Genomic DNA, 19,030 nt, shown 5'->3' with positions numbered 1-19,030 from the left:
CAGTCATGTTCGGCTAATGAGAAGTAAGATGAACAAACATGTACAAATATGAAGGTGACACCAAACTAAACATACACAAGAAAATTAATACCTTTACTTTTTGATATAGTAAACACTTAAATTTAAACTGTGTTTTTCAATGCCATATATTCTCTAATGTAAACGTTTTGAACTTATAAAATATGTAGTTACATCTTTCTGTTGAATAATTTAAGGAAGTCGACGTAACTATTTTTTTCATTTGTCACATGTAATGGTACATATATCATCTATATAATTTAATATTCAGTATGTAGAACCTTTCATATTACAATATTATCCATTCTATGATGATACATACATTTTTGAGTGTTTCCGTGTTTTTACCTAAAATTAGATAAAAGTATTATTCAACGTAAAAACAACAATATGCTATTGACTTCAAACTAAGTATTGCCTTTCAGATACAAATTAACCCAGTTTGGTCAGTAATTTATGTTCTTCCATGCGAAATTTTACAAAGAAGTAAATTGTGCAGTAAATCATCGATATTGTGTTCATCAGAGCTGATGTTTGCTTTGTTATTGTGTATATATGTCGACTTTAAATAAATTAACGTATGGGGAGGTTGCCATACTTACGCAGAAACCAGCATTCAAATATAGTTTATCAATAAACTTAAATGAATCCAGAAAGACTGGTCATTTTTATTGTCTCCGAATGTCATGAGGTCAAATTATCATCAATTGAGGTTTCACATTAATTCGAAGCTGTATCCGACTATTGTAGTTGTTCATGTTGTTGAGTAGCTATCACATTAATTGAATATACCACCTACCTTCTTTTATTTATGTATACATGTATCTGCATTATAATACACGTTCAATATAATTGATATGCTCAACAAACAACATTCGAACCATGCTAATTCGCACCTATGTAATTAACTACAATTGTATCTTAGACTGTGTAGGATTGATTTTTCTTCCTTTTTTCAGTTTGAACGTAATGTATTGTCGACATCACGTTGAGACTCCAGATAAAGAATATTGAATTTTTTATGAGAAAATTTATTCAATTTGGTAATTCTAAAACCGGTTTTCGTCAGAATCTTCATTCACACAACTGGGAGTTTATTCACATGATCGCTTCATTAACTGTAGAACCTCAGCGTCTCTCCGAAATAGATTTTCTTACCTAAGCAATTTAGAGATTATCGAATTTCAAATTAAAAACCAAAAGCCAGTACACCGGTGTGAATCAGAAAGACACTACCACGGTCCAATAGATATATAGTTAATGTATAAATAAGATTATCAGTCTGTGTGTGTTTTTCTGTATGTAAAGTCGGGAACCGAGACCGGGATATTTCTGTGGTTGAGTGAACACTATCAGTCTCACCCGACATTAAATTCAGCAGAAAATTTGAAGGTAGGACAAATTTCATATATTCTGCCTTGAAATTGGACATCTAAGTTTTAAATAATTTAAGGACTAGTCTATTTTGTGAAGAAAGTTTTGAAATTAAACCACTTTGAATATTATATTGCGAGCAAAAGGAAACACTAGGTATGAAAACACTGTGTTCTGAAAAATCTAGTATTGATTTGATGAAAACAGATGTAAATAAATTAACTAGTCATATTTGTATACATGTCAGAACCAAAACAGCAACGGTTTAACTATTTATCCATTTATTTGGTTCTTATCATTGTGATGCCGTTTTTTATTTTGTAAAATCGATTATGAAAAATATATATTTTTACATGGTGCTATATTAACATAAAAATGATTGTAGTGACATTTACGTGCATTCGTTGAAGCGGACAATATGCAGTATACAGACATGTTAACGAATACTGACAAAAGATTCAAATGTGTTTTGATGAATATTGGTACCAAGTCCAATCTTCTTAAAAAATTAATTTATTAACAGCATCTTTCTCATTGAGCTTTTATAAATTTCGCAAACCGTATAGATGTTGTATAGTGGACAAGCAATTCAGGTGGGAGATTTTGCTTCAAATTGAAAACTTAATCTGACTTTTTGATGAAAAACAACAATAAAGCAGTGTTTTTTGCTTTTGTTTCATCAAGTACTTGTAGGAAGTATGGGTCATGAATAAATACACAAGTCCCCTTCTTTTTCATTTTAAATATCATTAACAACTTATTTTATACAAAGCACCAAACCCCTTTTTTAAATAATGACACCCAGAATACTGGAATATTCGTCTGACATGAAATATTCGGAAGTCCCACAATCAGATAGCATTTTAATGTTTTATGAATGTACACAACTCTTCTACAGGGTGTGTATGTTTAATGGAATTAATCAGTGATGCTTGTAGGGCAATCGATGACGCAAGACCGAGTGTTTATGTATATTTTTTTAACATAAACCAATTATATTCTGTAAGATCCTTTCATGTAAATTATATAACATATGTATCTATTTTTAATTTATGTTTCATATTGGTGTAGGAGTAAATTTGATTGTAAGGGTGTTCTTATTTTGCTTTAGTAACAATTTTATTTTTAAGGGCGTTGCCTTTAATGGAGTTAGACCACTAAATATTTATAAAATAATTTCTTGTTGAAAAGTCTTTATTAGAAAGAATTTCAAGGTGAGTGAATGAATGAATAAGCGTGAAGTGTTATTCGTGATCGTGTTTTGAATATATTTTTTTAAATGGAAAACCAACCTATGTCTGTTTGTTTAATATTGTAATTATCATGTTTACTTTATTTGCTTAACGTGAATTGGAGTGTTTTAAAACCAAAACTATCATTGTTCGTTTTTATTCTTCCGCATTATATATATTAGGAGAGATCGTGTTGTCGCTGGGACCGTACCGTTTAAAGTTTGTAAATGACTTATTTGATTATGCTTATGAAAGTTTTTAAAGATATTATTAAAGAAGTAAGAAGCCACCGAGGCAGTAATTAAAATTTGATAGTCGAAAACAGACAAACAACAACACTACCAAAAGAAAAAAGACAAGAACACAGACAACAATACACCACAAAGGACACTAAATATTGAGGAACATAAATGCCATCATAAGCGAAGATCCCGCTGATAAAAGTCCTTTGGTGACGTTATTGAAGGCTTTAGGGACGGGATTGTAGTTACAACAAATAGGAAATAGATGAGGTCATCATTGGCACACCTATCCAGTTAAAATCATAATGCATATATTTTAAACCTCTACCATTAAGAACCCTTTGTGCTATAACCCATTGTAAACGTAAACGCGGGTAATAGAACATCGTATCAGAAGGAAGATATATATTATATATACTCCTTATACATGTGTCATTGTAATTATGGTGGATAAAAATAGGAAAATTCACAATATGAAAAATAAAGACTTCTCTTTCGTCATTACAGTTAGTTCTCAACCGATCCTCGATTTAAATCATGATATGAAGTAGGTCTTACTGTACCTTGTGGATTGAAATTTGGTCTACCGTGTATTCTACACTTGCTATCTTATCATCATTGAAGATTAAATAGAGAATGGTATACTTGTTTTGGCAGTAATTTTGTAAGCGAAGCTACGTGCCATTTTCATAGTATTTCGTTTTTCTCATGGACAATTTAGGTTATATATAACTGTACTTCTTAAATTTTGAAAGATTATAATTAAAGGTTATTTGATAGTTTGTACACATATTTATCCAAAATATTATAGAAATTCTAATCTGTTTTTCTTGTAAGTTGTATGTCCAGACCATGTCATTTCATTTTACACTGACCAGTATGTTTCCCAGTCGGTGATAATCCAAATACAGACAGGTGTTCAATAGAAATTTAAGCATTCAATACTTCAATAATTATCATAACTTCTTAATATGATCGAGTTTGTTTATGTATAATTTAGAGTTTATGTATTTCTCATCTCCATTTTCCTTCCAGCAAATCATATTTAATACGATTTACTTACAAGAATGTACTTATCACAATATCACTTATTTTTCAGGCGAGACCAGAACATTGACAATTTCGAGTCCTGAGTCTAACCGATCATTTCCAAGATGAAGTCGAGTTATGTTGTTATAAGCATGGGCTGCTGTGCCCTAATTTCGTTGAATTTGTTCATTATTTCACTGCTTGCTCCTGGATGGCTTGTCTACAGTAATTTTAACGACATTGACCTAGAATTACACATGGGTTTATTTTACTTTAATGAATGCACTAACATGAGGAGGTACTGTGCATCACATTTCTATGGTGATTTTCCAGAAGTCGTAAATACCAAAGGAAGTAAGTATACTTTGATGAGGGTCGTAAGAAGGGGGAGGGGACTATGCTCTTACGAAAGGAAATGAATTGGCCATTCACCATGAACGAAAAGTAAATCAAATAGTAAGCGTTTTACCAATTTACATGAAACACGGTGAATAATGGTTATCTATAGCACGAAACCATGCACGTGTGAAATACAAATTGCCAATTAACAATTTGCACGAAAATAACCCTTTTCCGCCTGAATTAATTAAATATACAACATTACTTCATCTTCAGCACAGTGTTCTGTATACTTTTATGCTCTTTAAAAGATCCCCTGTGATTTATATGAATAAGGGCAATGAGGCAGCAGCGTATCGACACTAAAAACATAAGATATCCAGAGATCAACAGACGGTCTTCAACATTTGTCTCCGGATTACAGCAACGACAATGTGGACATTTATTGAGTGATCGAAAAAAGGATCACAATTTATATTTTTCTCTTGATAAAAAAATAGCTTTCCATTACGTGACTATAAATTGTACATGTGTACTAACGAACGAAGATTGTGTATTGAGAGATAGTTGTTTTTGGTTTAGTTTGTGATTCCTCTGGCGTTTGATGAGAATTGTAAAGACCTACAGTGGAACAAACTACCCCCCCCCCCCCCCCACACACACACACCTCGTTTAACGATAGAGATTTCAATAACTAGATGTTTTACTCGACATATACTGGTATATATATAAATGATAGAACCATTGTTTATCTCCATTTCAATGTTGTTTCTCGTTTTTTATATAGATTAGACCATTGGTTTTCCTGTTTGAATTGTTTTACACTAGTATTTGGGGCCCTTTATAGCTTGCTGTTCGGTGTGAGCCAAGGCTCAGTGTTGAAGGCCGTACTTTGACCTATAATTGTTTACTTTTTACACATTGTGACTTGGACGGAGAGTTGTCTCACTGGCACTCATACGACATCTTCTTATTTCTATTTGAAATGTTCTGCACGATCTAGGTTCTTGATTGAGTATGTTAAGATTATCAGACTCTAGGGGGTTCTGCACGATCTAGGTTCTTGATCGAGTATGTTAAGATTATCAGACCCTAGGGTGTTCTGCACGATCTAGGTTCTTGATCGAGTATGGTAAGATTATCAGACCCTAGGGGTTCTGCATGATCTAGGTTCTTGATTGAGTATGGTAAAATTATCAGACCCTAGGGGTTCTGCATGATCTAGGTTCTTGATTGAGTATGGTAAGATTATCAGACCCTAGGGGTTCTGCATGATCTAGGTTCTTGATTGAGTATGGTAAGATTATCAGACCCTAGGGGTTCTGCACGATCTAGGTTCTTGATCGAGTATGTTAAGATTATCAGACCCTAGGGGTTCTGCACGATCTAGGTTCTTGATTGAGTATGGTAAGATTATCAGACCCTAGGGGTTCTGCACGATCTAGGTTCTTGATTGAGTATGGTAAGATTATCAGACTCTAGGGGGTTCTGCACGATCTAGGTTCTTGATTGAGTATGTTAAAATTATCAGACTCTAGGGGGTTCTGCACGATCTAGGTTCTTGATCGAGTATGTTAAGATTAACAGACCCTAGGGTGTTCTGCACGATCTAGGTTCTTGATCGAGTATGTTAAGATTATCAGACCCTAGGGGTTCTGCACGATCTAGGTTCTTGATTGAGTATGGTAAGATTATCAGCCCCTAGGGGTTCTGCACGATCTAGGTTCTTGATTGAGTATGGTAAGATTATCAGCCCCTAGGGGTTCTGCACGATCTAGGTTCTTGATTGAGTATGGTAAGATTATCAGCCCCTAGGGTGTTCTGCACGATCTAGGTTCTTGATTGAGTATGGTAAGATTATCAGCCCCTAGGGGTTCTGCACGATCTAGGTTCTTGATTGAGTATGGTAAGATTATCAGACCCTAGGGGTTCTGCACGATCTAGGTTCTTGATTGAGTATGGTAAGATTATCAGACCCTAGGGGTTCTGCACGATCTAGGTTCTTGATTGAGTATGGTAAGATTATCAGCCCATTTACATATAACTGAACCATTATTTTTGTTTAATATGAGGATTTAATGGGAAATGTGTTGTATGTCTACAAATGAATGTTTAAAGGCCATTTTGGTTTTGATTTAATGTACCATGAAATGATTGATAGAGAATAGACATGTTCAAGGCTACGTTATTGTTTTTTTTTCTGTTTAGGAAGGGCGTTGTTTTGCTCTCTTTCTCTCTCTCTCTCTCTCTCTCTCTCTCTCTCTCTCAGAAATATTACCAAGCATTAACACATGGATATATAACTGAATTGTTTCATTTGAGGATGAAATGTTTTAAAGATTCACCTTGTATTTTTTATCGACTGTCTTTCTATCATATCTTTAAAATCGACCATTTAAAGCACTTTATGTATGCATATGAAAGAGAAGCTATTTACATTGATCAAATACAAATACAATTTATTTTTACACCCAGTGCACACCCATGAAAAACCAAAACCGGTTTCAAATACAAATATAATGTATCTTTCATGTGAATCATCCTCTGTCACTTTTACAGGTGTCTCCGACTGTATGCTTTTGAATTTAAATATTTTTATAATTGTGTTCAATATCCCGTAACGAGATAATATCTATATCGCCTGTAGAAAGAATGGTTCATTCATCAAAATATGTTATTTTATCTATATCGAATCTATGTTCTTTTGAACAGGTATTTTCAATCTGTACTTTAAGTAATGAAAATTAAATAACTTTTTATAAATGGTTTCGCCTACAACTACAAGTTTATAACCACACTGTAACTTTTGATTTGATTGACTTGAATTGACTCAGATAGTTATCGATCAATATCAAACTTTAGTGCATAATCGACACAAAAGGTCGCCATCTTCTTTCTGTGAGATGTTAGAACTTCAATTAGCATGGCAGAGATTAAAGTGATAATCATAGGGACTGTCCTTTATAGTTATTGCCTGGAACTTCATCCATCAATAACTATATGTATTTCAACGAACAATATAAAGCGATTTTGATTCAGAATGTCCTAGCTTTATTTGCGATGCACAGAAAAGTTTTGATTATCTTTCTCTTTCTCTCTTTAGGGAGCTACCGTTTGATTTTTATGGGGGGGGGGGGGGGGGGGGGGGGGGGGCTAGGATGAAAAATTTTGTCCTGCATTTTTTTTAGCTGTAATCTCTGTCCTGCCTTTTTATTTTTCACTCTATTCAGTCCTGCCTTTTTTTTTTTAGTTTATCCTGACTTTTTTTACCTAAATTGTCGTCCTGACTATTTTTTTTTTGCAAGTGTCTCATCCTGCCTTTTTTTTTTACTCAAAACTCCTGTCCTGCCTATTTTTTTCAAATTTCATCCTAGCCCCCCAATAAAAATCAAATGGTTACTCCCTTAAAGATCACAAGGCGAATGGAACAAGTACTGTGTAAATTCAGAAAATATTGCAAGGTTTATAAATGCGAATAATGCGACTTATTGGTTATCGCCATAATAGGAACTCGCATTCTGATATCTGATACATATAAATGTATGCAGATATTCCTGAAATCGCATAATTAATCTCGGATATTTGTCCATTCTTCAAAAATCGCAATAATAAATGAACACAATAATGTCTTAATTTGCAATATTTTGTTATAGGTTCTAGATTGTGGAGCGCATCTTCATTTCTGTATTTTTTGTGAATTGTCGGGCCTATTTCTCTATTGTATAATTTTCTTGCTTATGTTTCTTTTTTTTTCTCCATTATTCTCTAATCTGTAAAGCCTACACAGACACCCTTATTATGTTCAGGATCTGTCACACAAGTTTGTCTTTGAAAGTGCATTTCACATTTATGGTAAAAATGGGATTGAACATTGTCTGATACTAGTAATGCAATGGAAGTTCGTAACAGCTGATATTCACGTCGAAACATTTTCTTTCTATAAGGTTGTATAGACAGGGATAGTGTTTCCTTTTGCAAAAAAAAAGTATATTTGATTTTTGTATTGATAATTATAGTTTTTGTTTTTATTTATATGAAAACCATTATAGTTAGTTTTTATTTGCAATTCAAAAGTTATTTTCGACATTTATAATTTGATCATTCTTGTTTTGCACTAATCAAAAATACTTTTGATATAATAGTGTAGGAAACTTCAGTGTGAAGTTGGATAAATGAATGTAAGTCTTTAACCTTCAATTTTGGGTATGAAAAACTGCATATTAAATTTGACTTTTTCATGCTTCATTTCAGGGTTTACGACAACAGGTGCATTAACCAGTGGTATGTACTTATTTCTTAATAAGAATAGAGAGGCATCATATATAAACTATTTTTATTGTAATATCGTATGAACAAGAGCAAAAAAAAAACCTGTTTAATACTGTTAGTTAAATATTGAAGAAGAAAAAACACAGAAAATACAAATACAGAATAAAGGGGGTCCATTCTCCATGGGCCTGTGCTCCTGACTTGGACAGGCACATATATAATGGGAGGGGGTTTAAAATACTTGAAATCGCTTAACCCGTCCCTAACCTGTGACAGTGTAACAGAAGACCATAAGAAAAAAACCGTAGAATTAATTTGGAAATGGCTTAACTCTACAGGTGGTACGAAACACAAGAAACAACTGTCTTAACATAAAAACACAAAGTACCGATCTAAGAATATTCGCAGTTACTAAATGCTCGTTCAAATCCAATTCCAACTGAAAAATAAATCGGGTTCTTCCAGACAAACGGCTGTAATTAGTTTTCTCTGGTTTATCTTTGTCTACAAAATTAATCTCAATGCACGAATATACGTATTAATTTATTCACGAATGTGGCAAACCGACAAAATGATTGTCAGAACGACCCAGAACTCTACAAACCCTAAGACGAGTGTGGCAAACCGACAAAATGTTTGTCAGAACGACCCAGAACTCGATTAACCCTAAGACGACTGTGACAAGCGAAAAAATGATTATTAGAACGACCCAGAACTTTACAAACCCTAAGACGAGTGTGGCAAACCGATAAAATGGTAATTGTCGAACGGACCTAAAATTCGATAAAACCCAAAGACGAACCGGCAAAATGCTTGATTGTTTGGTGATGAGTTAACGTCGCATTAGCGCAAAAAAGGCTATATCACGGCGACAAAATGATTGACAAAACAGACCTAAAATACGTTAAACCCAAAGACGAGTTTGGCAAACCGACAACAATGATTGACAGAACGGACCTTAAATTCGATAAACCCTACAACAAGTGTTGAAAAGCATCAAAATTATTGTCAATACTGATCCAGAGCACAATAAACCCTAAGACGGGTGTGGCAAACCGATAAAATGATTGTCAATGACGTTCATTTACAACTCGAGAAAAAGGAAAGCCGAGCCATTTGTCCTTTAACAACCCCTAAACATTAAAATTGTTTGCAAGTAAAAACTAATCAAGAAATCGATTATTCAAAGTTTACAGTCTATGATTTGCACATGAACTTTGGTCTACTTTAATAGAACTACGCATGAACGTAATGTGACATACAACCTAAACAACCAAAACAACACAACATTAAATCTGACCTGTCAACAACCAAAATAACACAACATTAAATCTGACCTGTCCTCAACAACCAAAACAACACAACATTAAATCTGACCTGCCATCAACTTAAAAAAAAGTAAGAAGCATTTTGCACCTTAAATATGGATCAACAATTGCTAGTTTTATGATTCATTTTATTACTTTTCAGTTTTCGGCACCGACAAGGTATATGAGGAATACTTAGCAGAAATGTTAGTTGCAATTATTATCATGATGTTCGCAGTTTGCGCAGTGTTTTTCTACTCGAGAACAAGCAACCCAGCTTATATGACGCTGCCTGTAATACTTCTTTTAATCCCAGGTAAGAATCGAACACAAACTGCTTAATATCTTTTCTTTATATCTAAGGTTTATATCCGCAAGGATTAGATATATTAGGTAAATCCTTTCGGATTTGGGTTTTCAATGCTCTTTACCTTCGTACTTTTTTGGCCTTTTTAACTTTTTTATACGAGCGTCACTAATGAGTCTTTTGTAAATGAAACGCGCGTGTAGCGTACAAAATTCTAAACTTTGTATCTTTATTGAGTTTTTTTTCTCGACATGATAGGTTTTTATAATAGATAATGGTATTTTAGTGCAAATTCAATAGACCTCATCGAGTGTTTGAGATTTTTGCCATTTGTTGAAATGTTGACATAATGTTTGTCAGTTATACAGTCTTCCCGAGTATTCATAATAATTCTTTGCTAGCTCAAATTTCCTCTACCTCTTTTGTTTCAAGACTCCAAAATCAAACTAAACTCCAAGTCTTTTTTTTTTAATGAAAAAAACGAGAAATATTTAAATAACTTAATTTCACAACTTCTAAAACGGAGCCCTGAGCTCAAAGGCTAGCTGAGGTATAGAAATGTGGAGGATGTATACATTCGCAGCCACCGGTTCGGTTGGGATCATGGTGACGTTAAATTCGATTCCTCGTGTAGGGAGAGTGCAAGGCTTTCTGCAACAAATGTATGAAGGATTCGTAGGTCTGAGTCGTAGGTGGCCTGTTTCAAGGCAAAACTTCTTCATATATTCGACATTCCTTCATTCCGCTAACAACCCGGGCAGCCTACATTGCAAAACCTACCTATTGTATTAATTGTAAATTTGTTCACGTCCAGAATATGAGTGACATAATTGCCACTGAACGTCAAACAAGCAACTACAATCTAAAACTTTAAGAAAGATGTGCTGATCAAACTTATATAAAATCTAAGCGTTTGTATGTAATACCAACCAAGAGAACGACAATTCCATAAATACTGTTTCCTCGTATTTTGAAAATTGTAAAACGAAACTGTTTCGATTCTCTGGTGTATAAATCAAGGAATGAACGAACACTTTGCTTTGACATAGTCTAAGTAGGAAAGAGTTAATATGATGTATTTGTTAAATGATAAACAAACTGAAATAGTGTAAGGTACATTTACTGTAATTGAACTTGAAAAGATTCATTCATGAATTGAAATTAAAAGGACGGTATAGTTAAAATATATGAATATCTTAAGTCGCCTGGTTTTTATTTTTCCTAATGGCAATTTTCAGTGATGATATGTATTCAATGATAGTATTGTTAACTGCAATTAACGTATGAAATCGAGTCCCTGTAAGGAAACACATTTCGACAATTACTCTCGGAAGTAACAATAATTATTTCTTATTGTTACTTTTTGCGGGTAATCGTAGCCAGTACTATTAAGTTATTGCATAAAACTGTTTTACGTCAACGAGACAACACCCCATTGAAACAAAGAGCCAAAAGATGAAGAACATCAATACACGCGTTGTTCCCTGTTGGAATTCCGTGTAATGAAATGAGAAGGCATATGCCCTCTATTTCAATTCAATAATTTTAAAATATATATACTTCCAAATTTCATTTCGGATTATTTCAGGTATTTTGGTGTGGATTGCCACAGGTCGCTGGATTCAGCTTGAGTACTTCGTCATGGGTGATATGGGTATACCTTATAGCCTTATTCTCAATGGGATTGGTGCTACACTGTGTTTCATCATCATCATCATTCTCCTGGTTGTCATGTGCTTTGATTGGCAAAGATACAACGGAAACGACAGGCGCGTGTTGGTTAGCAGGAAACAAGATTCAATTGCAAACCCACAGTACGTTTACAACCAGCCAACAACTCAACCACAACTTGTGTACTATTGATCATTTAGAATTTTAAACAAATAACAGTAGTTAAAACTTTACCATGGAAAAGAACAATCAGCAATACTTGAATACTATAGCATACGGGCATTTCTATATATGCAACTTCGTTTCATAAATGAATATGCAAGTGTTACATGCTACACACGAATGGGGTGATGATTTAGGTTTTTCATATGATATGAAATCATATATAAATGGCGAAAACTACTTTTCCATACCATCAAGTCAGGTTGAGTTTAAAATTTACAAATGCATTTTACATAACATGCAGTTGTTTTTAGAGGAAAAATTCCTTTCTCGCATTCAGATATTAAGTGAAATAGAAAATAGAGAATACTGGGGTGCTAAAATATATAGATTAGAGAATATTGGACAAAAAATAAAGATTAGATAATCAAGACCCTCAGATCACATCGAATCCAAATTATTCTAGTATTAAAAACTAAAAGATAAAATTACATAAGAGATTGTCACCACATATATTCATACATCATTTTGATAATATACTTTGTTTGAATTAGTTTAACTGTCATTTGTATGCTTACATATCTCAAATCTGTAGAATTCGTGAAAATCTCAAATCTGTAGAATTCGTGAAAATCTCAAATCTGTAGAATTCGTGAAAATCTCAAATCTGTAGAATTCGTGAAATAGAAAATCTATTTCTTTTTATCTGAAACTATATTCTGTTAACTATTTAACTTCTCCAAGTAAATTTGGAAATCGCGAAATTAAATCACCGCAAAGTGGACTAGAAAGGGCTGAACGCGAAATAAAGTATCAACAAAAATTAGTTGGTTTACAGTATTCATCCGGATACAAAAGGCTCATCCTACCATTACTTTACCACTTTAGAACGTTAAGTATGTTGTCATTAAAAATGAATCATATAGTTTCGAAGGTAACTTCTTTATTTCAGAAATTTACTTATTATATATTTATATTGTATTTTTATATCTTTAAACATTTGCTTTTTTTATTTATCGTATATGATATATTTACATCTGAGCAATAAAAATACAATTTTTAAACTTTATACTACATAATTTCTTCTCCGTGTGTGTTCTGGACAATTACGAGATTTGGAGTATATTGAATATGCGTTTTCAATGTAACTTAAAACTTGATGGATTTAATTCATTCTTTTTTTATGGTATTGTGACGACCGTCATTTCTAAATGCGAATGAAAAAAAGGTGAAGTACAGCGGGCGGGCGGATGTCAACTGTTTCCGTCCATTTCAAATTTTAATATGACGACAAAAAATTAATGAAGGTCGATATCGATATTGACGATTTTTACGTTTACCGTTGAGTAATTATGGTCCTTGACAGATTGGAAAATGACACTTTATGTCGTTTCCATGCAATAACTCATAAACCTTTCAACCAATGCTTTTCAAATTTTAGTATGTTTTTACTTGTCATTTGGAATTTAAGTTTGAGGATAGTTGTCTCATGACAAGCAACCTCCTTTTTTCTTATTATTGTTCGAATTATTTGAATGATTGTAGTTTGCTTAAGGTCCAGTGGAAAATATTCCATGCATGTTCAAGACGAGAACAAATTAACACTAAAACTATTAGGAAGGTTTTACAAAGTGAATTTGACTTCCACTGGAAAACGCGGAATTTATGTTGATAAGGGGAAAATGATTTTGGTTTCAGTATGAGCTGGATGGGAGAAGTCAGGTGGTAACAATATTGTATACCTCTGTTAAACTTTATAAGGTTTTGAATTGCTCTATGGAAGATTACCTCAATAATTCTATGTTTGTTTCTTCCAACTCAATTTCCTAATTTCATTTATCAGTGGTCTTGAATATGGATGTGATATTTGTTGCACTATTCAATCAATAAACCAATAATGTATTTCTGACATTCTTGATTCCAGCTCACTGATTAGGTAGTTTACGTCCTTGTGTCATTCAAACTTCTATTTCTCCTTTGATGTGTACCGGTAAAATCTCATTCGTGTCTACGTTAACGCTGTATGAAGCTTGCATATAACTATTCATTGGGTAAACCAAAACCAAAGGCAAATCCATTAGGTAAACCAAAGGCAAATTCATTGGGTAAACCAAAGGCTAATTCATTGGGTAAACCAAAACCAAAGGCAAATTCATTGGGTAAACCAAAGGCAAATTCATTAGGTAAACCAAAGGCTAATTCATTGGGTAAACCAAAGGCAAATTCATTGGGTAAACCAAAGGCTAATTCATTGGGTAAACCAAAACCAAAGGCAAATTCATTGGGTAAACCAAAGGCTAATTCATTGGGTAAACCAAAGGCTAATTCATTTGGTAAACCAAAACCAAAGGCAAATGCATTGGGTAAACCAAAGGCTAATTCATTGGGTAAACCAAAGGCTAATTCATTAGGTAAACCAAAGGCTAATTCATTTGGTAAACCAAAACCAAAGGCAATTTCATTGGGTAAACCAAAGGCTAATTCATTGGGTAAACCAAAGGCTAATTCCTTAGGTAAACCAAAGGCTAATTCATTGGGTAAACCAAAGGCAAATGGCAATGAAAAAAAAGAGAGCAAAGTTTCAAAAGTACATGTATATATTGACAGGTCAACTTATCTGAGGCTTTAGTTTTCCAGGTATTTGCTGTTCGTACAAAAATATGTAGTGTGACTTCCTGATGACTGAGAACGATATATCACATGGTAGTCTAAGGGCAAGATTAACAAAAAACTTGCCCGTTCCAGCTACCAAAAAGGACGATTACAAACGGTAACGAGGAAATTAAAGACGGCACATAATTGGAAAAACAGGATTAACGTGTGGTAAATAAATGCTCGAAAGGGTCCTGTGATTAGGAAATTATGAATTTGAATATGAAAACAGGTTATTCACACTAAGTTCAATCTTAAGAGAGGTAATAAGTATTTGTAAAAACAAATAAATTTAAAGGGAAGTCTCCAAATTCAATGAAAAATTTTGTTATTAAATATGATTAAGATTATGGATATATGTCAATAAGATAACCATGCATATTTTGTCACACACAAGGCAAAATATATTTGACACAAAAAAGAAATGACATATATATACATTTTTTTAAATCATTTTTTTTTATCCAAAACATAGTCTATCTTAATTTGTGACACAAAGCACACACAAAAAAAAAACAGGACTGCATACAATTATGCCGCAGACCAGTAATCATGAAATTAATGTTAAAAATACTTGTCATTATACCCCCACAAAAAATGTTTGGTGGTATATAGGAATCACTTTCTCCTTATGTCTGTCTGTTTTTCTGTCCTGCTTAGTGTCCGGTGCATAACTTTTGTATCATTGAACTTACTAGGTTTATCAAACTTTGTATACAGATGCATCATTGGCTAGGGTGTGTCATATACCAAAGTCAGGTCACTCTGACCTTGACTTTGACCCCTATTAAAGTTACTTCTCGTCAGATTCCTGTCAGGTCACTATAACTTTGACCTCTACGACAACTAACTCTGTGATTTAAAACGACCTTGACTGTCTGTTAAGCCCTCGCACGGTCTGTGGATAGTCAAACATTGTTTGATTTCTGCCCTGTGCATAACTTTTGTACCGTAGAACTTAGGTTGACCAAACTTGGTATGCTGGTCCATCATGGGATGGGGTGTGTCATGTATCGAAGCCAAACCACTCTGACCTTTGACTCCTATGATAGTAAATGTTGTCTGATGTGTGTTCTTTGCATAACTTTTGTACCCATAGCACTTAGATTGACAATACTTTATATACAGAATTCAAACATCATAATGATCTTGACTATGACCTTTGACCCCTATAACAGTAAAACATTAAAGTATCATGGGATCTGGATGTGACAAATGCCAAAATCAGGTCACTGTTTGGGGCATAATTGTTCTCTGGAGAACTAAGGTTAACAAAACTAAGTTAAACTAAGTGTGCAGAGATGCATAATGGGAAGTTGATTTGTCAGTCAGATTAGATCATTGTGGCTTTGACCTTTGACCCCAATAAGTTGATTGACCTTTAACATTGATATGGATTAAGGTAAAAAATATAAAAATCTCAATACTGAATTTCACAGCAGCCACTAAAATGCATGTAGGATATGTCTATACAGACAGCTCTAGCTAAATCTAAGACTGAATTTTTCGTGAAACAGAATGTTTAATTGTTAACAAATTAATAAATAGGTGCAAAACAGTCACCTTTTTCTTTGTGTTGAATATCTCATTGTGACTTATATTGAAGAACTGCAATATACAATTTGTTTCCTATGTTTTGGATCTGTAAGTGTGTTAAGGGATCTTGTATCATGAATTAAAATATCATATCCTATTTTATTCATGAAATATTAATATTAACCATATTCATATGGTAACAAAAAATAATATCAAATAAAATGCTTCCCCGAGCGCAGCCTGATACGACCGCAGAGGAACAGTTGGGCCAAGTTTGGACACAATATTCAAGCTTGATACTGTCTGAATTTGGATTGTGATCAAATTTTTGACATAATATAGGTTTCTGACACAAAATAAATGTGGTCAAAGATCTTAAAAATTTGAAATGGGACATTTAATTTTCCTAGTATGGTCGGATATCCAATATCTAACAACATGGTTAGATTCAGCATATAAAAAACCACCAAAAATTTAATTTTAGTTGAAATCAAACAAAGTTTAATTTTGGACCCTTCAAACCTTGATATGGACTTATTTGAAAACAGGGCCCAAAATAAAAAATCTAAATGCACAATAAGATTCAGCATATCATAGAGCCGCAATAATTCAGTTTTCGATGAAATCAAACAAAGTTTAATTTTGGACCCTTTGGACCTCAATGTAGACCAATTTAAAAATGGGGCCCAATATCCAAAATAGTAATACCAGGTTAGAACCCCCAAAAATTAAAGACTTTAAATTAATCCGATTGAAATTGGTTAAAAGATTTGTATTTATTTTCAATTGAAGATTTCTTGCTATTGCGCAATACTGTGCTATCGCGTAATACTGTGCTATTGCGCAATACTGTGCTGTTGCACAATACTTAGTTAATCTGTTATATATAATAATTTACACACCCTGTTTGGTGTGTATCTCCTGCCATATCAGGAAAAAAATTTGCCCCCCCGCCCCCAAAAAAAAAATTGAAATTTTGAAAAATCTTGAAGAAAAAAAGTATGAATCCACCCCAAAAAAAATTGAAAAAAAAAAATCCCCCCTAAAGAAAAAATTTCAAATAATTTGAAATTTGAAAAATTTTGAAGAAAAAAATCCCCCCCCTCCCAAATTTTTTGAAGCCCCCCCCTCCAAATTTTTTTTTTGAAATTATGAAGATTATTTTGTTTTCAGGAAAAATTTACAATTTCAGAGAGTTCCACAAACTTCAACACAAGTTATTGTCTGGAAACTAAAAAAATGCTTGTTTTTGGCCCCTTTTTTGCCCCTAATTCCTTAACGTTTGGGGCAATTACCCTCAAACTCAATCACAGCCTTCCCTTTGTGATATGGAACCTTGTGGTATAATTTCAGAGAGATCCATACACTTACACACAAGTTATTGTCCGTAAACTACAAAAATGCTTGTTTTTGGCCCCTAATTCCTAAACTGTTGGTACCATAACCCCCAATCTCAACCTTCCTTTGTGGTATTGAACCTTCTGGTAAAATTTCATAGAGATCCATTCACTTAAACTAAAGTTATTGTCTGGAAACCAAATGTGTCTTCGGACGACGACGACGACATCATAGCATTATACGAACACAAATTTTTTGCTGTCGTATAAAAATGTGTATCCATATTTATAAAACATCTTGCCCAGCTTGCAATATCCTGTGTCCATGTTCAGTGACCTGTAAAATTTGGGTCAAAATCTTAATCTGGGAAAAAAATCAAAAAGTTACCCTCACAATGAACATGTGTATTATGATTCAAGTTAATGTGACCACAACTTAATGGAAAGCTATTTTAATCAATGGAAAACTATTTTAATCAAAACCTTTAACCCAATACAGAATGAACTTATAGGAGACTGGACAGAGGGACTAAAGGATGGACCTACAGCCCAGAAAACATAACTCCCTCTCCTATCTTAGGCAGGCATAAAAACGTAAACAATGATGCAAATATTTAACACAAATATGATTAAAAGCCTACTTTGAGTATATGTCAATGAGGCAGCAAACCAATGACAAAACAAAACCATTTATATCAAGAAGTCTTAATATAGTCAGTGTACAGGTGTAGACATATTGTTTTAACAGAGATGCGACTTAATATATAAAAATTAGTAAAGGTTCCGCGGAACCCAGTGTCTTGCCTACCTTTGCTGTTAATCGCAGGCTCAACAAAAATGAGGAAAAAAATTAATAAAAATATTCCTCTCTATACTATCTTTTGATTGTAAGTAGCTTCTGTCCAAGTTTGGTAAAAATCCAGGATAGTTTATGAATCTAATAAATGTTTTAAAAACTTAAACTGCAGACTGTATGTAATGTTAACTGGAAGAAAAACTAAGTCCATTTATAAGTAAAATATGGAAAAAAATGAAACAAAATTTTAACAAAATTTCCTTCTAGATACTAGCTTTTAATCATAAACAAGCTTTTGTCTAAGTTTGGTACAAATCCAGGATAGTTTAAGAAAGTTGTTAAAATTTTAAAAAACTATAACCACAGAGTGAATGTAATGTTAACTGGAAGAAAAACTAAGTCCATTTATAAGTAAAATCTGGAAAAAAATGGAATTTTTTTTTTACAAAATTTCCTTCTTGATACTATCTTTTAATCATAAACAAGCTTCTGTCCAAGTTTGGTACAAATCCAGGATAGTTTAAGAAAGTTGTTATAATTTTAAAAACTTTAACCACAGAGTGAATGTAATGTTAACTGGCAGGAAAACTAAGTCCATTTATAAGTAAAATACGGAAAAAAATGGAAATTTTTTTTACAAAATTTACTTCTGGATACTATCTTATGATCGTAAACAAGCTTCTTTCCAAGTTTGGTAGAAATCCAGGATAGTTTAAGAAAGTTATTAAAATTTCAAAAACTTTAACCACAGAGTGAATG

At 33.3% G+C, this 19,030-nt stretch overlaps 1 protein-coding gene and 1 long non-coding RNA gene across 4 annotated transcripts; both read left to right on the top strand.

Annotated features, from left to right (window-relative positions):
• Positions 1–1,156: 1,156 nt before the first annotated feature.
• LOC127710677 (uncharacterized) lies at positions 1,157–13,019 on the top strand. 3 transcript variants are annotated; one of them, XR_007986266.1, is made up of 5 exons: positions 1,157–1,410; positions 3,966–4,249; positions 8,486–8,515; positions 9,974–10,126; positions 11,706–13,019. It is a non-coding gene; the product is annotated as an uncharacterized LOC127710677 (long non-coding RNA). The 3 variants fall into 3 exon arrangements; XR_007986267.1 differs by lacking the exon at positions 1,157–1,410 and adding an exon at positions 2,504–2,606; XR_007986268.1 differs by lacking the exon at positions 1,157–1,410 and adding an exon at positions 2,827–2,843.
• Positions 13,020–13,973: 954 nt separating this feature from the next.
• LOC127712944 (uncharacterized) lies at positions 13,974–14,579 on the top strand. Its single transcript, XM_052219530.1, has one exon. The coding sequence runs from the start codon at positions 13,974–13,976 to the stop codon at positions 14,577–14,579; it is 606 nt and encodes a 201-aa protein (XP_052075490.1).
• The last annotated feature ends 4,451 nt before the right edge of the window (positions 14,580–19,030 follow it).

Source organism: Mytilus californianus, unplaced genomic scaffold (assembly GCF_021869535.1).
Source record: "Mytilus californianus isolate M0D057914Y unplaced genomic scaffold, xbMytCali1.0.p SCAF_8, whole genome shotgun sequence".
Lineage (NCBI taxonomy): Eukaryota > Metazoa > Mollusca > Bivalvia > Mytilida > Mytilidae > Mytilus > Mytilus californianus.
The sequence above is the reverse complement of the archived record's forward strand: the minus strand, read 5'-3'. Positions and strand labels throughout refer to the sequence as shown.